The sequence below is a fragment of the Colletotrichum acutatum genome, assembly GCF_030867785.1.
Source record: "Colletotrichum acutatum strain CBS 112980 chromosome Unknown BDZ83scaffold_45, whole genome shotgun sequence".
In the NCBI taxonomy this organism is placed as follows: domain Eukaryota; kingdom Fungi; phylum Ascomycota; class Sordariomycetes; order Glomerellales; family Glomerellaceae; genus Colletotrichum; species Colletotrichum acutatum.
This window is the reverse complement of record NW_026849039.1, coordinates 73658-97942: the sequence shown is the minus strand read 5'-3', so window position 1 is coordinate 97942 and position 24285 is coordinate 73658. Positions and strand designations below refer to the sequence as shown.

The window sequence follows — 24285 nt, the reverse complement described above, 5'->3', positions numbered from 1 at the left end:
TCATCCCTCGGGTATACCAATGTTGCTTGCACCGACGCAATAACGAACGGCCAGTCCTTTTCTCGATCACAGCTGCATAACTGCACGCACCCTCTCGAAAAGCCTCCACGCCGCCGCCGCGAAATCCCACCAAGCCAACATCGACGCTCGATTCGAGATAGAAAGAAGCCTCTCTCGCCCGCTTGCATCACCACCGCCTCCCGATTCATACTCGTCGCGACGTCTTGTTCCCTCTCCATTGAGCGGAAACGACCAAAATAGAAATTCATCTTAGGATTTGCTGCAACATTCGTTTATTGCGGCCACTTCTTAACGATCGTCCCTCTTTTTTCGTCACGACATATCGAGTATCGTCTTGGACGCAGCACTCTCTCGCAAAAAAAAAAAATACACCACCACCATACGCAACACCACTAACACCCATCACCACCCGCAATAGATACTTTGGCTTCCCACGATCGGATCCCGACAACCACACACCACAATCATGGAGGCTTCATCACCATTGGCGGCCATGCACCGTCCCATGGCAGTTCCTTCTTGGGGAAATAAGGATCTTTTCCGCCCTCGCCCCAACACCTTCGCCGGTGCCGTACCCATCAGTCTGCGCGAACACCTTCACAGGCCCGACAACTATTTCAACGTCAAGGACGTTCACGGTTCCTCGCCTGCTGCTAGCTTGGCCGCCGACCTCTCACAAAACTTCCGTCTGGACACCGAGGCGAGGTACGATGGCGTGCATCCAATACATTTATTTGGATAACCGTTCACTAACAAACGTCCTGTCTAGTCCCAAGTTCCCCACACCTCGTCGTGCCTTGTTCACATCAAACATGATGGGTGATGCGGATTCCTACGGTACGTTGTTCTATGGGTTGCAAGCAGAAACGAGAGAAAAAGGGACTAGGAAGCTGATGTGAGACTAGAATACGTGACTACGCCTCCTCTGCCCGAATCGTCACCTGCCCACGATTTGATGGATGTCTCGCCGTTGCCGCACAAGCTCCCGTTCATGACCCAGATCGCGATAACGTCACCGACCCCGGGATCAACCCCAACCGGCGAGGACGACGAGATGATGTTGGATTCGCCCGCCCCCATTCCTCGGCAGGCGTCGTTGGAGCCACCCAAGCCACTGGTAGCCGAGTAAGTTTGATTGCCACATTCCTCCTAGCTCAAGGGGTCGCGTCTAACTCAGGAGGCAGACGGAGAAAGCCAGCTTTGCGCCGGCCTTCCTTGACTCGGATGAAAGGCTACTCGACTAGTGGCGTTCCCGGCCGTTCCAACACAGACACCCAACTCCCCACTTTCCGATTTGGTGAGAATCGCTTGACGCATATGAACAGCGCAATGTCCCTGGGAGAATGCTTCGATGCTACATCACCTCCTCAAGAACGACGACCTCAGACTGCGAATAGCCCTACTCCTGCCGTGTCTGGTGCCGTTCGTCCTCGTCCTCAATTCTCCAGCCTCTCTGGTAACCGCAACAGCCCTTTTGGCAACGGTCACAGCCGTCGCCCTTCAAATCCCTTCATGCGTCCCCGCAAGCAATTCCGCCGCTCTTTGAGCATGTTTGAGCATCCTGGCGATGTCGCCAAGGCAAAGTCAGAAGGCGGCGACTCCTCGCCCACCACCCCGGAGTCTGTTACCGGCATGGATGCCGATGATGTTCAGGAGCCCATCCTGCCTCACTTCCTCGCCGATGACCCCACGGACACCATTCCCCGGATAACAAAGGCCACCATGATTGATCTCTTGGACGGAAAGTACAGTGACAAGTTCGACCAGAAGATGATCATTGACTGCCGTTTTGAGTACGAGTACGAAGGAGGACACATTGACGGAGCTGTCAACTACAACAGCAAGGACCTCCTCGCCTCCCAATTGATCCAACACCCCATGCAAGGAAGAACAATCCTCATCTTCCACTGCGAATACTCGGCGCACCGCGCCCCCATGATGGCTCGCCATATCCGCTCCGAGGACAGGACTGTCAACGCCGAGCACTACCCGCGACTCACATACCCTGACGTGTATATTCTTGAAGGAGGATACAGCGGCTTCTACGCCGAGCACCGTTGCCGTTGCTATCCCCAAAACTACGTGGAAATGTCGGATGAGGCTCATCAGCGCACTTGCGAACGCGAACTTGGCCGCCTCAAGAACCCTCGCAAGGGCTTCGGCAGAGCGCAAACGTTTGCCTTTGGCTCGCGCGACTCTTGCGTGGACCAATCACCCACAGCCCCCGCGCGCCCCAGTGGCCTCAGACCCAGCATCAGCTTTCGACAAGATCCCATCGCCATGATTGGCAACTCTCCAATCCTCGGCGAACGATGCCATGCACGACGCATGGCGTCCTACTAGCACATACATCTTTTGCGCCCCTCCCACACCTACTGTCTGCTGCACATTGGGGAGGGGTGAGATCTCCTTGCTTGGCAAGGGGGGGAATTCGAGGTCTCCGCAGACCTCGAAGCTGTCCATTGTTTTGTCGACTATTTGCTCGACATCCCTAATAGGGCGAACCACAGCAGCCTGATTGCCGATGTTTTTTCGCGTCTCTTCCTGCACATGTTCAACAACCCCTATTCGATTCGACTGCCTATATTTCCACCCTTACCAATCCGGACTACACAGCAGCTAACGCAACGCTCACGGCCGCGATGACTTCAATTGTTACGCTAATAGAACTTCGTTATGAGCCTCGTTCTGCAACTTGAACATACAACAAAACCAGCAACCCGGCATTAGACGCATTTGGCATATTTGTCCCCGCATCGCCTCGACATGGTTGTACGGAGTCCACTTTGGATCTGGCATCTTGGGGTGGCTCCCTGTCGGCATTTTACAGCATTGTCCTTGGTTTTTTTGTTTCTTTTTCCTTTGTCAAAGACTTCTGCATCCCGCCGAGGAGGATGGTCCCGACCCATTACCCACACACACACACGTACCAACAAACACACGACAACAACAACAACAACCACCGCTTGTCTGTCTCCACAGATTTCGGACGCGGGAGCATTTCAGTATGACGTCTCGGTCTGTCTGCTCTTCTGTCGGAATCTCCACATATTTTCGGAGCATTATTTCTCGGACCATCCCTCCCTCGGCGGACCCTTTTTCCTTTGTGCTCAACTCGGTCCATTGACCATCTTCACCTGATACCACACACCTTTCTATCCAAACGCCGGATACCCGACATCCTTGTCATCGGATGGCACTCACAGACCTATCGACACCCCATTCCCTTTACATTTTTTCAAAACAGAAGCCCCACGGACCTTTTTTCTTCCGATGGCTGAGCTTCATGGAGGACTCCACCTCCTTGTGTATATTGTAGGAGTAGCTGCGGAAGAACGCATGCAAAGAGCAGAGAAGCTAGTACAGAGGATGAAAAGCAGTTGCTTGGGAATGCCTTGTAATATTGGCCAATGGGAGAGATAGCACTGCAAGCTTGGAAGCTGGATTGGTGCAATACCGGCATTGGGTGAATCCATTGCCTCTTTCTGTACAGTACTGGCGATGCAAAGACAAAAAATTGCCAACCAAACACCAATGGTCCATGGTCGGATCATTGTGGGCTAGCTCATAACAATTGAATGAAAATACACACAAACAAAAAACACGCTCATTCTTGCTTGGACTCGCGGACACGTGCTCAAGGCGCGGCTGTGATGGAATGCGCGCGCGCGAGCGTGTGCTTGTCTACATGTTGTGCGCGAGCGCGTTTGTCTGAGCCTCTCCCAAGTCCCGAGGAACACACCAAGCCGTTGAGATCGCACCGACTGATGGCTGGATTGTCTGTGCGAGACTTTCGAGGTCCGAGGTTCTTTTGTTGTTCTGGTTCGTCCCGAACTGTGGATTATGGTGTTTCGAAACTTGGGGGCCCGATCTCCGAGTTTCCTCCCCCCCACGGACGCCAGAACGATCAGGAACCATCCCACAAGTACCCACCGTTGTGGTTCTTTTTAGACTTCGTATTGAGGCTCTATCCGTATGTACTATGAGGTGGGTTCCCCAGTTCTGCAGGGGAGCTCCCGTGATCGCCAGGCCCGTATGGAGTACTCGAGTTTCACGATCTAACGTCAGCTTTGACTGGTGTTCTTTTTCGACCCGAAGCGAGGTCTTCTGTGACATCGTGGTCCTTTTACCCATGTCTAAAGTGTAGATGGTTGGGAGATTTGGCAGTTGGCAGATGACGGTGGTATCAGTTAGATCCTGTTACTCCCCTCCCCTTCCCTTCCTTTCCTCCCCCAGGCAATGTCCAATGGAATGATGGGTAATAAAGGGGTTGGGACTCGTGGATTGGGTTATGATGCAAGTGAGAGAGCCATGATGGTTTGTTGCTCGGTCCTCCTTCCATGTCCCGAAGCTAAAGGTCGGAGTTTACTCCTTAGTTCATACGTAGCCTCCGCGCTAGGATCTCTCTCTCTTTCTCCGTGTGTATATGTTTGTTCTCTCCGTTTGGCGTTTGGGGTCTTGAAGACCTATTGTTAGAGTCTTTGGTCTTTGGGTTTGTTTTGGGCTTTGCCTATCACCCGCGTCGTGAGATAGGTTAGGGGGGGTTGCTGAATATCGCGGTGTTTGGGTTGTTCTGCCGAATGTTCTAGCGTAGAAGCGTGGAAGTGTGGCTTTTGTTCTCCTCCCCTTTCCTTACCTTTCAGCTCCATGTCTTTTTGGGCTAACGTCTGTTGCTTATTTTGGGTAAGATGTCAAGGTGTGGCTTTCCCATTTCTCCGTCTATGGGGATGAGGAAGGGGGGTGGAGGGGGGTTTGAGCACGCGAACGAGTGGGTGATACAGGCTTCACGGTCTATTCTTTGACTGCTGACAAGGTATGTCAAATCCGTTCATTCATACGATTGTTTCCTCCCTGAGGAATGGCAGATGCAGGGCCCTCTTGGAGAATTTTTGGGCGGCATTTCAATTACAAGAGTAGGGTGATAGTCACTTGGCCGAGTCCGAAGCTAATTGTAAAGGACCTTTTGTTTCTCCCTCTATTGTGATGTTCGCGACATGGGAATTCAAAGAGATGAATAGACTTCATACAGAACAATGGGTGCACGCGTCTTTCTGACTTTTACTTTGCAATTCAAACAAGCAACGCGGCGTGTTGCCGTTTCCGGCCAAGTTTTTTTTTTTTTTTTGACGTGTCGTGTCATGGTGTCGAGACTTGGTAGGCACGACTCGAGTTGCGAGAGGACGAGTTCCCCTTGTTCATCACAAATACCTCACTGGCTCTTCGATCCCCGTAGAGAAAGAGAAGAATGAATGGAGACAGACTATCTTACAAAGGAGAGTAGCGTCCAGTTCAACAATGGGACATGGCAGCAGTCGAGCAGCCTAAGTTTAGAGGCGGGCAGACACGTTTCTGATGCCAGGGTAAGTAAGCGTACGTATTGGGCGTGTGTGCGTGGTACTATTGTTTGAAGCCATATGGGGCAAGGTAACCAGGTAGGCTCTAGAGAACTTAACAAGCCAGCCGCTCCACAGCTTTCTGGTGTGTTTTCCAATGCTAATCTTTGTCCCCCCTTCTTTTTTGTTGTTCTACAGACTCGGCGTTGGGGGAGAGAAGATCTACCTTACTAAGGTCAGGTAGGACACGTGCTAGGTGAAAAGTAGCCAAAGAGACAAACAGACCATGTAGCACCGACTACGTAAACCAAGGTTTCGACTTGTGCTTCCCGAATAGGAAAGCTCAGCGAAGGGTTCAAGAAGGACAAAAAGAAGAAAGACGTTTGGGACCGGACACGCTGGACTGTTTGTTTTGGTTTTTGGGTTCGGGTTCGGGGGGTTTTCTTTTTTTCGGTGGCTTGTTTTGAGCCGCGCTCTCCCTTGCGTGATGTGGTGGTTCGTCAGTGGCTTGTTTCCCTTCCCCTTCTAAGACGAACGACCCAAGCGACCGAGCTTTGCCTCGTTTGCATCGGAAAGAGTTCAGCCACTTCCGTTGTGGTGAACATTCTTCTTGGGTGAGACTTGTCTCAGAGGTTTGGAAATGCCGTAATCAACCACTAGGTAGTTGAGTTGGATGAAGTAGGTAAGCGTCCATGGGGGGATGCGGTGAGAGAGAATGTCAACAGTTGTGGTTTGGCTTTCTGTTGTCATCTCTCAATGACCGGTAGTCACATCTCAGCTGAGTCTTTTTGTTTGTTTTGAATCTCTTGAGCCGTACAGCTTGGAGACTAGGTGCTGTTCCCACTACTTTGCTGTGGATTCTGGAAAGTCTAGTGTGTGAACTTCGTGATTTAGTTCCGCGTATAAAGGTGATTTGCCGCTGAGAAGGCATTCTTTGCATTTCGGGAAAGCAAAATGGCCTTGGCCATCTCAGTTGGATGTCACTATTGTCTTGAATCTTATCCCATCTGGGGTAAGAATCTCGAGAATGGGGGAAAGTGGTAAACGGTGACCCGACAAGAAAGGATAGCCCCAAGAGAAAAAGGTCTAGGTCTCAGTCTCCCTTGTGGGCTTGTCTCGAAAGACTCTGGGACTTACACGTATGGATACTTTTGCCTAAGATGGGTTGTCTGTGTCGACAAAACAGGGGGGTCCATCTGTGGCGGCAAGCAAGGGAGAAGCTTATTCAGGCGTCGAGAGCGCCTTTGCCGTGCTTGCGTATGTTTTGTTCTCTTCACGATACGGAAAAAAACTGTCCCTGTGGGGGTTTCTAACGAGGCACTACGGTTGCTATGTTGCATCGTTACATCGTTGGCTTCATCTCAGATTCGAAAGATGATTTGAATGAAATTGGGATCCGTGATGGAACCCGTGATGGGATCCACGACTCGAACTGCATGCCTTGGCAAAATGAGCAGAGATGAGATTTGACGAGAGACCAAGAACGATGGAAACGATTCAGAAAACTTTTTGAGGCCTAACTCGCCTGTCTATGAAGGTCTAATGTAGCCTCAAAGCGATGAAGCAACGCAGCTTTCCCCAGTATCCCCGGTTCGAAAGAAGCCATGGATCGACCTGCCCCTTGTGATATGCCTCAGCTCGTAGAAAAAACGCAACTTTGAAAAGCCGAATAATGATCTCTCCCCACTACCGGCCTGCCTATATAGCAAAAATATGCAGGTTACCTGGGTATCCCCCCAAACGCCACCCATGCCAAATGCCATGCCAGAAAAATGATGTAATCATGCTCGAACTTGTTAACGCCCTCGATATCGCCGCTAGATATGCCGCGCGGCTCACTGAAGCGCAAAATCCCATTCCCTGAAGGCCTCGCGGAGAGCTGCCACGTCCTTCTCCTCTTCCTCCTTGGTCTGTGTGCAATCCTGCCAGACGAAACGCTTCTCGAGACCGAGGAGCTTCGCCACAACCTTACGCGGATACTGCAGATCGAAGCGCATGTTGGGATCGAGCTTCATGACGAGACTAGAACCCTTAATTCTGTCTTCGCCGTCGTCTGCCCAGATCCAGATGCGGAAGTAGTCGCCAAAGTCCGCCTGATCCTCGTACGAGATCTCGCGCCTCTCAAACTCGGGGTACTTCAGGTTCTCGGCCTCAACACGGAAGCCAGCCTCGGCAAGACCCTTGTAGACAAAGTCCGCGGGAATGGGGTGGAATTGCCAGTGAGCGTGAATGTTGCGACCGCGGCTGATTTCCCAGGTGATGGCACCCAACTTGCGGTTCGACTTGGTCGATACCATGGCCTGGAGAGCCTCGCGGAAACGGGTCATCTCCTTGTGAGTCTTCTCCGCCTCCTCAGATGCATAGCTCTCGACGCCAGAGGAGTGAACGGTCGGTGTATGGGCGAGAGGGGTGATAATAACGTGGCCAGGGAAGTTGATACCATGCTCCTCAAAGGTCTGGGATGTGGCTAGAGGGCCCTTGGCAGTAGCAAGATAGCTGTCTTCGCCAATGGTGCAGACCATGTGGGTGTCGAGGTTGGGATTGCTCAAGCAGAAGAAGCACCGGTCCGGCCCGGGAGGAGGTGATTGACGTCGACGCTTGTTTCCGCGGCGGTGATGGCGGCCATCGTCGTCTCCGTTGGCGAAGCGGCTGTATGAGCCTTCGTCCTGCGCCCGCCTCTTGGGCTTTCTCTGGTTGAACGGCGTGAAGGTAGCGTTGGCGGGTTTCTCGACGTTGGTCTCGTTGAGGGTAATTGTGAATGCATATAGCGCCTTCGCCTTGGCCGCGTTTCCATAGGGGGCCATCGATATGAAGCGGGTTACAACCGCATCCTCTGCACCTTCCTCGAGAGGGTGCACGAAAGGCTCTCGCTCGTAGAAGAACTCGGTGGGTGAAGATGAGAAGTGGTATCGCGGCTTCAGGGTCGCACACAGCTCAGCAACCTCAGCCGTGCTCTCAATCGCTGCCTGGTTCTCTGGGGTAAGAGCGACCTTGGACCCTGTCCAGACACTAGCTGGCCAGACGGTCGTAAGTAGGATGTCGGCCTTGTTTGCGCCCTTCAGCGACTTCGCATCATCCGCGGTGTGGAACGGAAGGTGCTGCTCCTTCGATTGACCGCCCACCACATCCTTGTCGAGCTTTCCACCGAGTGCGACGATCCTGACACCCTCTGACGTCTTCGTGATACTTCGTTTTCCGAGGAAGTGGAGGTTCTCGCAGATTTCCTCGTCGGCTTCGATCTTGGCAATGATCTTGGGGGGAAGGGGCGCCGTGCCGACAGTGAAGTAGACAGGAAGGGGAACCTTCAGTTCGCCGTCTATAAGTGAATCGACCGTGGCATCGTCTTCGCTGCTGAACAGATTGCCTGTAACAATGGCAAAGCTGAAGCTGTTCTTGGCGTGGAGGGTCGCGAGCTTCGTGAAGGCAGGCGTCAGCGAGCCATTGAGACTTCCCAAAACGATTCTGAGAGCTTGAATTAGTCTAAATTGTGCGCAATCTCCACTTGCAGTTCGTTCTGTACTTACACCTTGGGTGCAGCCATCTCGTCCTTAGATTTGAGGTGGAGGAGTTGAAGCTGGCTGGTTGGAGGTAAGGTTGTTGGTGGAGGAAGCTTGGAGTTGAAGATGCGACAGGAAGATGCGCGCGACGAAGTAATGTGGGCCCATTTTATCCAAGCTCGCCCATTGGATTAGGCCCACTAAAGATACGTCTTATCAGTCTATCGCAATCGGCCGACCTTCTGCCGACAGAAAAAAAGTTCAATTTTCTGGCTGAGCTCTGAAGAGTTGGCGGGGAACTTTTTTTCGCGATCAAGCAGTGAAGCTGGGAGGCGATCACGACGGGTTCTTGCACACCACACCTGTCAAACCGCCCAACATGCCTTCCACTTCATCAGGGCGGATTACAAAGTCCCGAAAGGGCAAGAACTTGACTCCCCACTCAAAGAATCACCGGTGGGAGTCATTCGCAGCCAAAATCGCGAAACTCAACGCACTCGATCCTTTGCGAAAAGTCCGCCGACACGACCTCGAAGCCGAAGATCTCGAATCCACAACCTCCTACTTCCGAACCGGCCTGCAAAAATGGTCAGAACTTAATATCTATAAGGGATTTTACGACGTCAAGACGAAAGCATGGTACATGAGCGAGACGCTGGCTCAGATTCTGCACCATGAAGAGAAGATCTTCAACTTGTTAGCCGAGGCACTGGCAAAGCAGGATAAGGAGATGTTGGAACCGCTCCTGGAACTTCTCACAGCATTCGCGCATGATATTGGAACGAGGTTCGAGAAGTACTATGCGAAGTCCCTGGATCTCATTGTTGCCATTGCCGCCAAACCACAAGACGCCGACGTCATCGAATGGACCTTCGCAGCGCTGGCTTTCCTGTTCAAATACCTGTCTAGGCTAATCGTGCCTAATCTGCGACCAACATATGATGTTGTAGCGCCTCTCTTGGGAAAGGCTCGCCATCCTCCTCATATTGCCCGTTTCTCCGCCGAAGCTTTGAGTTTTCTGATCAAGAAGGCTGCAGCGCCCGGACACCGAGAGACCGCCCTCACCGCAATTGTCAGCCACGCAAGAGACGATCTTCGGAGCTCTGTCGGCGAACGTTCATTCCAGCTGTACCAGGATGGCCTCATGACCATGTTTGCAGAGGCCATGAAGGGTCCCGGCCAGACCATTCACTCGACCGGACCGGCCCTATTCGTGTCTCTTCTTAAGGCGATACCTGAGACAGAAGAGGATCTCACTCAGACTACGACCTGGACCGACTTGGTATGTGGTGTTTTGACCAGCATCATCCACCACTCGAACGATAAGGATCTCGCCGACGTCCTTGAGGCGATTCAGGAGCAAGTTAAGGCGGCTTTGGAGGACTCCAAGCCAAGCAAGACTTGGAAGTTTGTCCCATTGATCCGGGTTCTTGGCACAACAGCGGGTGTACGCCACGGAAACCGCATCAGCAACTGGCCCGTCCTTGTGGAAAACTTGACTGCCATGTTGGTTTCTACGGCACAACAAGCCCCCGAGGTGACAGAAGATAAGCTGGATCTTGTATGGAAACATGTCATCGTCAATGCTGCGATTGTCTGGCATCAAGCGCCGGTTGAAGCACTTATTCCCTGCATGAAGGATTTCATGAATGCACTTCAGAAGGAGAGGCTCATGAGATGGTACATCCCCTTTTGTGCCTACTTCTCCCAGCTTGACTCGACACGATTCCGAAGTCTGTTCCAGACATATTTCCAAAGGTATACATGCCTTCACCACCCTGCCATTAGGCTCCTTGAAACTAACCAGACCTAGATTCATCGTCAGTCACTGGTCCGATGGCCAAAACGAAGATATGCTGTGTGTTTTCCTTCCTCGCATGGTGCAAAACGGAAGTCTACCTTCGCCGGGAGCAAAGGAGACGTGCAACCTCCCGCGCAGCTGGCAGGACCAGATCGTGTCAAAGTTTGAGCGACTCGAAAGCACACCCTTTCCCGAGCGCGGCGCGTATGATAAGGACCCTCAAACATGGAGAGACAGATGCTTGCCAAAGTACTCTGCCTTGTTGGATCTCCTGTTCTCGACGACCGTTCACCCCTCAGCCAACGCGAAGATTGCGGAACTTTTACTTCGGAAACTGAGGCTGGCGCTCAAGCCTTCAACTACATTGGCGTCAGACGAGGTTCACTTCAGCATCAGCCAAGGCTTTCACGCGTACCTGCGAATGAGCAAAGCGGCGGGCCCAGTCGATCCAGCCTTGGACCCGCTCCTTCGTGCTGCTCTTCCCAGGTTCAGCCGTTCGGTTGGCTTCTTGGAGGCTTATCTCACCTACACCGAGCTCACACGAAACCAACCGCCTCCCGTCGACCGTCAGAGCAGTGATAGCAGTGAGGGCTCAGAAGAGGACCCAGTCGTTGAGGCCCTTATCGAAAACCTCTCGGCACCTTCGCATGAACTCCGCCTTGCGTCTCTCAAGATCCTCCAGCAATTCGAGTCACTTCCTGATGAGCACCATTGTCTGACTCTTATGCTGGACATCGGAAACACCCCTCTGGAGCCCTCCAGTCTGAGAAATATTGCGATGCATCTTCGCAAACTCGGTCAAAATTACTCACAATTGAGCGAGAACTCGTGGCTCCTAAAGGCAATTCCCTCCTTCATGTTCGGCATGCTGACGGTCAAGCTCTCCCCATTGTGGGACGATACCATCACTGCCTTGAAGTTGGTTGGCGCCACTAAGACTGGTGAAGAGGCTATCGCGACCACTGCTTTCAGTTGGTTGGAGACTCCTTCACCAAGATGGTCTGGACCACTCAGTCAGCCCACACTCCAGGGTCGCCAAGCCATCACGGATTTTGACTGCCAACACATGCAAGAGCTCTGGAGCACGGCGGATGAGGTGGAGCAGGTTGTCAACAACGCCATCGATCTTATGCTGCAGTCATTTGACAAGCAGCAGGAGACTGTCGAAGCTCACGCCGGCAATGCTCGAGCACAGGCATTGAAGGTGCTCACTGCCATGCCTCACTTTGCCGAGAAACGCTCTCGCAAACTCGTACCCTTTTTCCTGTCTTGGGCTGCTGTTGATGAAGACAACTCGTCAGAAAGCCAGGATGATGAGGATGCAGAAGTCAAGAGCGAAGACTGGTCTCTTTACGATCGCAAGGCGTTGGTTGGTGTTTTCGCTCTCTTCATCAACCCGAAAGTGCTCTACCAGCACGAAAGGGTCTACACTGCACTGCTTCACCTCATGGAGAACGGTGACGTGGAGGTGCAAAAGCTGGCGCTGAAAGCTATCCTCTCCTGGAAGCAAGCGGGCGTTCGACCATACCAGGAGAACTTGGAGTACCTCCTCGATGAAGCCAGATTCAAGAACGAACTTACAGTCTTCCTCCAAGGCGAATCAACAATTCAGCTTGAACACCGCGGAGAGCTTATGCCTGTCCTTCTGCGACTGTTGTACGGACGAACCATTTCCAAAAAGGGTATTTCTAGCGGTCGCCATGGTCTCCAGGCCACTCGTCTGGCCGTCCTGCGAACCCTCAGCGTTGAAGATACAGGCAGCTTTTTGGACATCGCTATTGGGTGTCTGAAAGGAGCCCGTGTCGTTGACGACTCCGGCTTCCGCACCAACCTGTTTGACCGGGAAATTCTTCCTGTTCGCAAGCAGACTGGTTTCATGAACATGATGCTGCCCCTTATCAATGAACTTGGCCAGCACGTGGGTCCCTATGTTGAAAAACTGCTCAATCCTGTTCTGTACTGTCTGGTCTTTGCCTGCCGACGGCTCAAGGAGTCCACTACCGTCGAGTCAGATGAGGAAGTGGAGGAAACGAACGAGGAATCTCAGGAGTCTCTGCTCAAGACCATCCGGACTGTCGGTGTCAAGTGTCTCATTGCACTGTTCCGCAATGCACAAGACTTCAACTGGACTCCATACTCCGAACCTATCGTCAACGAGGTCGTTGTTCCCAGGATTGAGAAGCTCCCCGTTGAGACGGCCCAGTCAATCTCAAGCATCATGCAGCTTGTCTCGACTTGGTCTCAGTTACCAAAGGCAGCACTCTTTATCTCGATCAACGACCAGATCCTGCCCAAGGTTATCGAGTGCGTGTCAATGCCCAAGGCGAAAGAAAACGTCAAGATTTTCGCCCTCAGCATCATCCGCAACCTCATCAAGCTGGCACAGGCACCTGCTGTGGAATCCGAATTCAATGAGCTCATCCGTACTGAGCTTCTGGATGCCAACATGGAGCTGATGTTGAAGACCATCACTACCACGCTGGAGACGCAAACTATGAGCAATGAACTGCTCGAGTCTTGCATTGAGACCATTGTCGAGCTTTCTCCGCTTGTTGAGACCTCGGCGAACGTGCGCGAGACACTCAAGATCGCAACTTTCCTCCTCAACCAGCCGCCGAGACGAGTCAACCCCAGAGCAAAGGGCAAGATTCTCCTCATTCTGGAGCGATTCATCACCATCCTTAGCTCTGAGGAAGCGGAAGAGAAGACTGCTGATATCGCCATTTTTGAGACCCTGTCTTCCCTCTTCAGCTACTTCAAAGACAGGGACAACAGGCAGTCTTTGGCCCGCGTTCTCACAGTTTTGGCCGAGAAGGATACCACCCTCCAGGAGATTGCCGAAATCTGCCGTGATCTCAATGCCTTCGCACCGAACCGCATCGATGAGCCAGACTACGACAAGCGGCTCGCCGCCTTCAACCGGATCACCAACAAGGAAACGCCTTTCACTGTCAAACAGTGGCTGCCTCTGTTGCACAACTTGATTTACTATATTCGTTCTGACGAGGAGTATGGCATCTTGGCATCGAACTCTGCAGACTCTCTACGCAAATTCGTCAGAGAGGTGGCGGCCTGCTCACACGAGACATCCAAGAGCGGCTTCGAAGCCCATCTGAAGACTATTTTGTTGCCTTCTATCTACACTGGAGCTCGCGAGGAGTCTGCCATCGTCAGGAGAGAGTACTTGAGAGTCTTTGGCTACATTCTTTCGCAGATGCCAACCTGGGAGCCTGTCGCGGATATGAAGGGGCTCTTGGTCAGTGATATGGAAGAGGAGACGTTTGAGTTGCCCTTCTTTTTCAATATTCTCAGTCCTGCGACTGCACGCCAGCTGGAAGCCATCAAGATGCTGAACTCTGTCAACGATATTTCGGAGTTTGGCAGTCAAAACCTCAGCCAGTTCTTCATCCCTCTTCTCGAGCACTTCATCTTTGGCCGTGCTGAAGGTAGCGACGACCAGGGCTTGGGTGCCGAGGCGACCAACACGATCGGTAACTTGGCTCAGTCTTTGGACTGGAAGCATTACCGTGTTATCCTGCAGAGATACATCAGCTACGTCGAGTCCAAGCCCAACAATCAGAAGCAGGTGATTCGACTGCTTGCCAAGTTCTGCGATGCTCTCGTTCTCGCAGTCGAAGAGAAGGGCGCCGAGGCGATGCAGATTGACGATTCTGAGGCCTCGACGCCTACCAGCAAGAGACTTGTGCTCACGACTCCTACGCAAGAAAAGCTCAGCAAGGACGTCAACAACCTCTTCCTTCCCCCTCTGGTCAAGCATATCCACGAGAAGGATGAGTCCGAGGTTAGTTACCGTGTACCCGTCGGTGTCATCATCGTCAAGCTTCTCAAGCTCCTGCCATCCGAAGAAATGGGACAGAAGCTTGCTGGCGTTCTTACCGATATCTGCCACATCCTGCGCAGTAAGTCCTGGGATGCTCGTGAGATGGCCAGAGACACTCTTGTGCAAATCGCATCGGTCCTCGGCCCGACCTACTTTAGCTTCATCCTGAAGGAATTGCGCGGCGCTCTCAAGCGAGGTTACCAACTCCACGTCATGTCTTATACCCTCCACTCCATGCTCCTCAAGGTCATTCCTCAGTTCCAGCAGGGTGATCTTGACTATACCCTCCGGGCCATCGTGGCAATCATCATTGACGACATCTTTGGCGCTACCGGTCAAGAGAAGGATGCCGAAGGGTACATCAGCGAGATGAAGGAAGTCAAGGCAAGCAAAAGTCAGGATTCCATGGAGCTCATTGCCAAGTCGGCCTCCATCAGCCAGCTTGTCGTCCTCGTCCACCCACTGCAGTCTCTCCTCATGGAAAAGGTGGATCTCAAGTTGGTCCGCAAGATCGACACTCTGCTGGCAAGAATCACCGCCGGTCTCATGCAGAACCCGGCCGCAGAGAGCCGTGACACTCTCGTCTTCTGCTACGAGGTTATCCAAGAGGTTTACAAGAGCAAGAAGCCAGAGGTGCAGCCCAAGATCGACTTCCGCCTGAAGAAATACCTCTACCAGAAGGGCGTGAAAAAGGACAACTCTGGCACCGCTGGGAAATACACTTTCAAGCTTGTCAAGTTCACCTTTGACATCCTCCGGTCGGTATGGAAGAAGTACGAAAGCCTGCGCACTGGCGCAAACATCGCTGGCTTTGTACCCATTCTCGGAGACGCCATCGTCGGCGAAGAGGATGATGTCAAGGTCGCGGCCTTCAAGCTTCTCACTGTGCTTGTCAAGGTGCCTTTCAACAATAACGAGGACATCCAACTCTTCAAAGTCGCAGTCAAGGAGGCGACGAAGAGCATCTCCATGTCAACCTCGACTACAACCGACTTGTCGCAGGCGGCTCTGAAGCTGCTCTCGGTTGTCCTCCGCGAGCGCAAGGACATCCCCGTCAAGGACGCAGCCATCGACATGCTCATCAGCAAGCTCAAGGACGACCTCACAGAGACTCTCTACCGTCACGTCACCTTCAACTTTGTGCGCTCTGTTCTCGAGCGCAAGATCGAGACGGCAGTCGTCTATGATACCCTCGACTACGTCGGCACCGTCATGATCACGAACGATGACAAGGATACGCGTGATCTAGCGAGAGGCGCGTTCTTCCAGTTCCTCAAGGACTACCCGCAGAGAAAGGCCCGATGGGTGAAGCAGCTCAACTTCGTTGTTGCCAACCTGACGTACGATCGCGAAGGCGGACGCTTGTCTGTCATGGAGGTAGTTCACCTGCTTCTCATGAAGTCTGCAGACGACTTCGTGCAGGAGGTCATTTCCACTTGCTTCTTGCCCCTCGTCATGGTGCTTGCCAACGACGACAGTGAGAAGTGCTGTCTGGCTGCTGGGGAACTGGTCAAGGAGATGTTCCGCAAGGCCGATAAGGAGAGAACGCAGAATTTCATGACGCTGCTCCGGTCATGGGTTGAGCAAGAGGACAACCAAGCAGTGACAAAGCTATCGCTGCAAGCTTTCGGGTTCTTCTTCGAGGCCAAGGAGCCCTCTACCAAGCACAAGAAGGAGCTGGAGTTGGTTCTCGCCAAGATTGGAGAGATTGTTGGTTCAGGCGATATTCGTGTTGCCGATGAAGACCTCGTCAACACGGTCCTCCGCGACCTGCAGGTGCTGACGGAGAAGTACCCAGCAAGACTCTTGTCTACTGAGTCTAGGGAACTTTGGGGAGATGTCCGCGGCTGCCTCGTACACCCTGAGAACTCGGTCAAGCTTAGCGCCACAAAGGTACTCAGCACGTTCCTCGCGGATTATGCTGGCAAGCCAAGTAAAGCAGGCGAGGTACTTCAGGGGCCTCATGGCCTGAACCTCGAGCTTGAGGACTTGGAGGAGCTCGTGAGGTTGACGCTGTACGCTCTGAGAACACCAGAGATTGATGACGCGCTCGCCGAAGAGATCAAGCAAATCTTGATCTTCCTCGGACCCCGTTTGCCCGTCAAGGTGCAAACCGTGCCCGAAGCAGATACTCTCGGCGACCGCGACGAAGCCGAGGCGGAAGAGGACAGAATCGAAGAGCACCGCAAGGATCTGCAGTACCTATTCTGGAAGCTCTCGTCCATCCTGCGCAAGGACGTCCGGCCCAAGTCCACCGCCATCACGCCCAAGACGGTCGCCATGGAGGTGCTGGAGACCATCTGCCGCCGCGTTCCCCAGGACCACCTCGAGCCCTCGTTCAAGACAATACTCTACCCGCTACAGAACCTCACGGACCCCAACATCCCCGTGCCCTACTCGACGGACGAGCTCTTCAAGACCCGGCTCGAGGCGCTCAAGACGAGGGCGCAGATCCTCATGGACTCACTCCAGAAGAAGTTTGGCACGGCCGAGTACACGAAGCAGTTGCTATCCATCAGGGAGGAGGTGCGCAACAGGAGACAGCAGAGGTCGAGCAAGCGCAAGATTGAGGCGATTGCGCAGCCGGAGAAGTACGGCCGGGACAAGAGGAAGAAGACGGAGAAGAAGAAGGAGAGGAAGAAGGTCAGAGGCCAGGAGCACAAGCAGCAGAGGCAGGCGTACAAGGGGTGGTAATCATCGTCAAAAAGTTTGCATGGGCTGGCGTTTCTGGAAGGGGACTTAAAAAGAAAGGGTGTTCAAGACGGCTTCTTGAAAGGGTTGTATTTATATAGTACAGGGGCTGACTTTGCCCGTTCATATGTGAGATCTATTCTGTTGTTACATTGTGTTCCGCCTCCTCTTTGTGTTCCCATGAGTGTTGATGGATATCCGGAACGCCTTTATATGCAGTCATCCAATCCATTGGCAGAACGAGGCCTCGACTGCCCTCATCAAGTCTGCCATACATGTTGTACAGATTTCACAGTCGTTTCCCAAAGCCTTCAAGCAGAACCGTCCTTCTTCGACTCCGCAGCTTGGGCTTCAGCATCGGCACCATCAGCAGCAGCAACGCTCTCGTCGGGATAGAACTCGATATCGCCATCCTCGCCCAGCGTGCCCCTCTTGACAAGCCTGCCCTTCTCGCGCATCAGGTCCTCGACGGTGACCTTGCGATCGCCAAAGATGCCCAGGTGGTCGCTGATGATGTGGCGGTTGCGGCACGAGGGGCAGGTGATGAGGACGGAGCCGTGGTGGTACCCCTGCTTGGAGACTTTGTGCCGGGAGCGGGTGTCGCACGGCACACAGGTGAAGTCGAGCTGGTAGTGCGGCGAGGTCTCCATGCGCATCTGTGCGGGCGTCTTTGCCTCGGCTTCGCGCGCTGCTTTGGGCTTCGGGACTGTGTGGGCGAAGCGCGCGGCGATTTGGGGTTGCAAGAGAGCTGGTGTTCGTTGGAGTTGTTGTCGGGTTTTGAGGGCTGAGAGGATTGGGCTGTTGCGGTTGAAGGGTGAGGCGCCCGGGCGAGCTTGTCGCAACGCGGGCGCGAATCTTGTGAATGATGAGCGCGAGGCCATTGTGATGTATCGTCTGCGCTTTCGGAGGGACGTTGGTGGCAGAGGTGATGGCCTTGCGTTGGTGTGTGGTGGAAGCCTTTGGTGTAGAAGGCTGTTGGACAAGAGCTAAAGCTTGACAGAGCTGTTCTCAATGTGGACTGGGAATGCCGTCATTTTTTTCTGGAGTGTCACTGCTGCTCTCTAATTTTTCCCTGTAAAGAAAACGATGGAAACGAACGCCACATGTGGCGCGGGCAGGCTGTCCGGAGCGTTAGTAGCAGGGAACCAATTAAAGCGCTGTGAGGCGTAAGGATGGATGACTTAATCGATTGGATCCAATTGCCCGGTCGCACCTTCCGCCTCGCATGTGGGAAACGCGGACCATTCCGGCCTTGGGGCTCCGCAGCCTTACCCTGCTGTGGCTTTCGCTGAACTTGCGACTTACATCCCGTGATTGTTTCCTTCCTCGAGATGCTTTGTATTAAATTCCCCGACTCCTGCCGCAGAACCCGCAGTCCTTGACGCGGTCAACTTCTTCTGCAATAGCCAGGCTGTCTATTTCTCCTTCTTTACACGGCTTTTCCCCATTCATTTCTACCTTAACGAAGCATTGCAGCCTGGCTCCTCTTTTCCCCCAGCATCTCTCATTTGCCCGCCACACTTTCTGACGAGAGCTACCCCGCCGCCACCGACTCAGGTTTCCCACGATAGCTTTCTCGACTTGAAACGATCAGCCAACCACGACCGAATCTCGCAGCGATAGTACGGACACGACTCGAGGACAAACACAGATACATACACGATGATTTCTGGTAGAGGTGGAGGGGGTACGGCCATGCGGGCCGGTCGCATTCGGCCCCCGCGCCGCCCTGGACGAGTAAGTCTTCCCAACTCCAGCAATCTTTCACTATTGTTAGCTACAATGTGTGTCTGTTGCCTCTTGTGCCCGACGTGATGATGGCTTCAGCGCCGCCAAGAGCGTTATGTCTATTATGATTGTGATCCTTGCATGCTTGTCTCTATTCATCACGCACACATCATGACATACTGTTCAGGAACCGCCGAGTTGCAAGGCAGCCGCTGGGATGCTTTGGATGACCACTAGCAAGACTTTCAGAATGCAAACTAACACGTCAAAAGTTGACATCCGGCATCGACACGAGCGATTTCGAGCAGTGCTGGGATACACTAAAGCAAGCCCTGACCGACATTCACAACCAAAACTGCAGCACGCTCTCATTTGAGCAGCTCTACCGAGCATCCTACAAGATAGTCCTGAAGAAAAAGGGCGAGATGCTGTACGACCGCGTCAAGCAGTTCGAAGAGCAGTACTTCTCCGAACACGTCATCCCTGATATCGAGAAGCTGGTCACAGCCAACCTCGTCAGCGCTGCAATGGGTGGTGCGGCCACTTCGGTCAACGAACGACGCAAGATGGGCGAGCACTTTCTGAGCGGTGTCAGAAAATCATGGGAGCATCACAACACATCAATGAACATGACGGCTGATATCTTGATGTACCTCGACCGTGGCTACACACAGGATGCTCGTCGGCCGTCCATCTACACCGCCACGATTGGCCTGTTCCGCGACCATATTCTGCGAGCATCACTGAACTCAGGAGGTCAATATACTGTATTCGATATCCTCAACTCGGTCATCCTCGACCACGTCAATATGGAGCGTGACGGTGACACCATCGATCGGCATTTGTTGCGCAACATTATAAGGATGCTCGATTCTCTCTACGAGTCGGACGAGGAGCAAGAGGCAGAGAAGCTGTACCTGACGGTTTTCGAGCCCGCTTACCTTGACTCCGAGCGAACGTACTACAAGCGTGAGTGTGAACGCTTGCTCCGGGAGGCTGATGCCGGCGCCTGGCTGCGGCATACCCAGCGCCGACTACAAGAAGAAAACGACCGATGCGACACTACTATCCATTATGAGACGAGAGAGAGATCCATCAAGGTTGTTGAGGAAGAGTTGATTTCGGCGCATTTGGACGACTTTCTGAATCTCGAAGGAAGTGGGCTCAAGTCCATGGTCAATTACGATCGTGAGGAGGAGCTGACGATTCTCTACCAACTGGTATCGAGGGTTGATGCCAAAAAGGCATCTCTCAAAAAGATTTTGTCAACACGAGTCGTCGAGCTGGGACTCGAGATTGAGCAGATGCTCAAGGAGACGAATTTCTCAGCAGCGTCTGCGCCCGCCGAGGGAGAAGACAACGAGGGCGGGGAGAAGGCCAAGGCGCTGAGCTCATCGGCTCAGCAGACGGCCGCGGCGATCAAGTGGGTTGACGACGTGCTCAAGCTCAAGGACAAGTTCGACAATTTGTGGAAAAAGTGCTTTCAAGAGGATTTGATTATTCAAACCTCGCTCACAAAGAGCTTTTCCGACTTCATCAATATGTTTACCAAGAGCTCCGAATACGTATCGCTCTTCATTGATGATAATCTTCGACGCGGCATTCGTGGCAAGACTGAGACCGAAACCGAGGCGGTGCTGGAGAAGGCCATTACTGTGATCCGGTATCTCTCAGACAAGGATCTGTTTGAGCGTTACTACCAGAAGCACCTGGCCAAGCGTCTTCTCAACAACAAATCGGAAAGTCATGATGTTGAAAAGTCAATGATCTCTCGAATGAAGCAGGAATTGGGCAACCAATTCACAGCCAAGTTCGAGGGCATGTTCAGAGACATGGAATCGTCTGCCGAGCTGACTTCAGGCTATCGCGACCATATTAGGGGACTGGGCGATGTGTCTCGAAAGCAGATCGAGCTGGCTGTCAACATTTTGACTACCAACTCATGGCCTCCCGAGATCATGGGTCGCACGTCACAGTTTTCTGAAAGTGGTGGCTGCATCTTCCCTGACGATATCAAACGCCTCCAGGAAAGCTTACTCAAGTACTACCTCACCAACCGCAGCGGCCGCAAGCTGACTTGGCTCGGGTCGACCGGTAGCGCGGACGTTCGTTGTACCTTCCCCGCGATTCCAGGAGGCAAGGGACCCCTGGCGCGAGAGCGAAAGTACGAGATCAACGTGCCGACCTATGGCATGGTGGTGCTGTTGCTATTCAACGAACTCGAGGAGGGCGAAGAGCTTTCGCTTGAGGAAATCCAAGCCAAGACCAATATCCCGATGTCAGATCTTGCGAGAACTTTGACTTCTTTGTCCATCGTTCCCAAGGCCAGAGTGCTCGCCAAGGAGCCCGCTACCAAGGGCATCAAGGCCGGCGACAAGTTCAAGTTCAACGCCTCTTTCGTGAGCAAGACTGTCCGCATCAAGGCACCCATCATCAACGCTACCAGCAAGGTCGAGGGCGACGACGAACGGAAGGCAACGGAAGAGAAGAACAACCAGACTCGAGCTCACGTTATCGATGCCGCTCTTGTCCGCATCATGAAGTACGTATCCACCACTTGATGTTCTGTTTTTTGGCTATACTAACCCCATCATAGGCAACGCAAGGAACTTGGTCACTCGCAACTCATTACAGAAGTCATTGACCAACTAAGCGGTCGGTTCAAACCCGAGATTAGTCTCATCAAAAAGCGAATCGAAGATTTGATTGTGCGAGAGTATCTCGAGCGCGTAGAGGATGCCTCGACACCGACGTATCGCTACCTTGCTTAACAAGGAGAAAACCCTCCACCGGCCGACCGACTTTGGTGCGGCACAAGACGATGGACACGAGTCTCATGATACAAGGATGTTAGAAGGGCATTTATGGCTGCATAGGGAGGGTTCAAGGGATTTCTTAAAAACCAGGCATGGCGTTTTCCAGGTGGGTTGCTTGAGAAAAATGCACATTGTTCGTCCGGAACACGGATACACGGACGGGAGAGAGGGATCCCTTATGTGGTGATTCTGGGCTACAGGGGATTTCGGCCTTTGGGCGTGGTCAGACGAACTCGGTTTCGTTGAAGCCACTCTTCATTGAAGGCAATTGAGTTTCAGGTCACTTCTCGATGTCTTTTTAGGGGGGATTTGATCTGGAATCGAATGTATATACTTTGCTTCTTTTGCATGTACAGAATTCTAGGGCTACTTAACATGAATGGTTATAACATAGCTCTCTCCTACTATATGCACGCCATTAGACTCTACGTGGACCCTACGCACTCCTTCCTACGTCCATCTTCAACTGTGTTCAAAGAAGGATGGGATCAACAGGATCGTCTCCGGGTTTTATAGTATGTGTACAGCCCTCTTGAGTACGAGGCGTACCTGCCCCCCCCCCCCGGGAAACCTGTCGACCCTGCAGAGCACATCTCATCGTCTCAACCAACACGTACGTGGAATTATCTTAAGTTTTCTCCGCCGTCTATATGGCCGTCAGAGGATGTGAGTCTCTCAGTTCCAGGAGCTATTCTTGCTGTTCAGCAGATTACAAAAATGGGAAGGGGGGGGGGGGGGCGCAGCTTCAAGAATCTTCAATTTCTGCTATCCTTCTGGTGGGTTTTTGTTACCCTTTCAGTAGATATTGCGCTTGCGAGATCTGTCTTGGTCTCGTCAGTCGAATAATGGGGATCCTTTCGATTGGTAAAAGGGATCGATACTGTCGGTCGGCGTTCCGGAAGGGATTCGAGCCCACTTACCCGGGGCGGACACCTCGAAAAGGCGGGGTGTTGGTTGATCTTGCGGATGGCCGCAAATGTAAATTCCGTACCAACGGCAGCAGTGGAGAGAAGCAGGAATGCAGAAATGGGAGAGGTCGCAATGACACCCTAATGTTCAACTCACCTCTCGACTTCCAGCACTTGAAACTTACCTTGAAAAGGGAAACCAAACCGCAGGACGGTGAAATTTCAGGATCCTGATCATGGGATAATGAGCACATCAAGGATACATTACATATCCATAATGGTGATGGGGTATATTCGCAAAGGGATGCCATTGAAGCCCGTAGAAGCAGGGCATTCTCCAGGGTATTTCTCACACACACACTCACACACATTCTCTTGTATTTCCTCGCCAATCATGGACAGCCGAGCGTACCTTAGCCATGCATCCAGATGGAGACGAGAAATCCATGGGAACGCAGGACGCCGCCCCGATGCAGTTGAATTGAATTGAATCGAATCAACCCAGATTTCGGAGGCTGAGCTGAGCACCACTCACACTCACTCAGTCACACATAACCAGGGCGCGCCCCTGGGTACTTTTCATACATCAGGCCACCACACCCCTTGGCCCCCAATCCTGCAGTCCGTTTTCATGTTCATGCCCCTTCCTAACCTTAGGTTCCTGCTACCGGTGCTCTATCACAAGTGAGAGAAGACTTCGTAACAATCCCATTTGACAATGACAGCTCATCCGAGAAAAACAAGTAGAGTTTTTTTTATACACGTGTGGGATAAAGAAGACAAGCGGTGTTCTCCGCGAAACTTTGAGCGCGCATATCTCTTGACAAAAGTTTCCAGGTTCGGTTCGTGTGTGGAGTTTCCTACGGATATGACGCGCGGGATTCCGAGGGGGGGGGGGGGTTGAAGTGCAGGCTGGCAGCTTGCTCCTACTCCATAGATACTCCGTACGAAGTAGAGTTGGACGAGCAACTCTGCGAAAACGAGGCGATGCCGAAGGGATGGATGGAATGATGAGACGAGACGAGATGAACAGCGGGGTCCCGTCTCGTCGGAGATTTTTTTTTTCAGGATATTGGAAAATCAAAAACCATCCGGTTTACTGCCTTACCAATGCTGAGCGAATTCTGCCCGGGTTAATGATCGACAAAGGTGGTCCCTTCCCACTGACGGCATCTAGGTTTTTTCATCATTGCATTCGGTATCCCGGGAAGAAGGCGGGGAGAAAAAAAAAAAAAAATCCCAATCGTGTCATCATTCCTAATAGAGTACCAGCAATGGCATGAAGAAAGGGAAAAATAAGGGCCGCCAGAATTGTCTACCCAGACGGAGCAAAATCTGTCCTAGAAGGATGGACGGGGAATCAAGATATTGACAACAAGCCCCAGTAGAGGCAACAATGCCAGAGGGCTGAAAACGAACTCGAAGAAATGAACAGACTCCCGCGATTCCCAGAATACCGTAACCCAATCTTAGTACTTCCCGTCCACCCTCAATCGAATAGAACAGGAGCAGGCCTGAACCAAACCTTTGGATGTCAAAAAAGAAACGCCGGTTCCTCCATCCCCGGAAGATAATTTTTTTAATGCGATGAAAAAAAAACAAAAAAAAAAACTCCGATTTTAATAACCTGTAATCCCCCTTGGTGTGGC

The 24285-nt window shown here is 52.5% G+C and overlaps 7 protein-coding genes across 7 annotated transcripts; 4 read left to right on the top strand and 3 right to left on the bottom strand.

The window, feature by feature from the left end:
• Window positions 1–487: 487 nt before the first annotated feature.
• On the top strand, window positions 488–2364 carry BDZ83DRAFT_577322 (rhodanese-like domain-containing protein; the record flags this gene model as incomplete). The annotated part of the gene is made up of 4 exons (XM_060505010.1): window positions 488–726; window positions 791–858; window positions 927–1146; window positions 1206–2364. 4 exons carry the CDS (start codon window positions 488–490, stop codon window positions 2362–2364), a joined length of 1686 nt encoding a protein of 561 aa, XP_060365096.1.
• Window positions 2365–2576: 212 nt separating this feature from the next.
• On the top strand, window positions 2577–3234 carry BDZ83DRAFT_316553 (uncharacterized protein). The gene has a single exon (XM_060502339.1). It carries the CDS (start codon window positions 2788–2790, stop codon window positions 3160–3162), a length of 375 nt encoding a protein of 124 aa, XP_060365095.1. The 5' UTR covers window positions 2577–2787; the 3' UTR covers window positions 3163–3234.
• BDZ83DRAFT_316571 (uncharacterized protein) lies at window positions 3234–3618 on the bottom strand. Its single transcript, XM_060502340.1, has one exon. It carries the CDS (start codon window positions 3573–3575, stop codon window positions 3306–3308), a length of 270 nt encoding a protein of 89 aa, XP_060365094.1. The 5' UTR covers window positions 3576–3618; the 3' UTR covers window positions 3234–3305.
• Window positions 3619–6715: 3097 nt separating this feature from the next.
• Window positions 6716–8967, bottom strand: BDZ83DRAFT_620915 (CwfJ C-terminus 1-domain-containing protein-like protein). Its single transcript, XM_060508221.1, has 2 exons — window positions 8879–8967; window positions 6716–8816 (listed from the first exon to the last, which is right to left on the bottom strand). The coding sequence occupies exons 1-2, from the start codon at window positions 8893–8895 to the stop codon at window positions 7190–7192; spliced, it is 1644 nt and encodes a 547-aa protein (XP_060365093.1). The 5' UTR covers window positions 8896–8967; the 3' UTR covers window positions 6716–7189.
• A 263-nt stretch (window positions 8968–9230) lies between these two features.
• On the top strand, window positions 9231–17187 carry BDZ83DRAFT_752037 (down-regulated in metastasis; the record flags this gene model as incomplete). Its single annotated transcript, XM_060514138.1, has 2 exons — window positions 9231–10609; window positions 10665–17187. 2 exons carry the CDS (start codon window positions 9231–9233, stop codon window positions 17185–17187), a joined length of 7902 nt encoding a protein of 2633 aa, XP_060365092.1.
• Window positions 17188–17495: 308 nt separating this feature from the next.
• BDZ83DRAFT_651626 (DNL zinc finger-domain-containing protein) lies at window positions 17496–18065 on the bottom strand (the record flags this gene model as incomplete). The annotated part of the gene is made up of 1 exon (XM_060510464.1): window positions 17496–18065. One exon carries the CDS (start codon window positions 18063–18065, stop codon window positions 17496–17498), a length of 570 nt encoding a protein of 189 aa, XP_060365091.1.
• An 814-nt stretch (window positions 18066–18879) lies between these two features.
• BDZ83DRAFT_752035 (Cullin family protein) lies at window positions 18880–21683 on the top strand (the record flags this gene model as incomplete). Its single annotated transcript, XM_060514137.1, has 3 exons — window positions 18880–18921; window positions 19185–21454; window positions 21509–21683. The coding sequence occupies 3 exons, from the start codon at window positions 18880–18882 to the stop codon at window positions 21681–21683; spliced, it is 2487 nt and encodes an 828-aa protein (XP_060365090.1).
• Window positions 21684–24285: the final 2602 nt, after the last annotated feature.

What these genes read in the sequence shown, in the direction of transcription:
- BDZ83DRAFT_316553 (XM_060502339.1), top strand. Translation starts at nt 2,788, where the DNA reads ATGGTTGTACGGAGTCCACTTTGGATCTGGCATCTTGGGGTGGCTCCC.
- BDZ83DRAFT_316571 (XM_060502340.1), bottom strand. Translation starts at nt 3,575, where the DNA reads ATGATCCGACCATGGACCATTGGTGTTTGGTTGGCAATTTTTTGTCTT.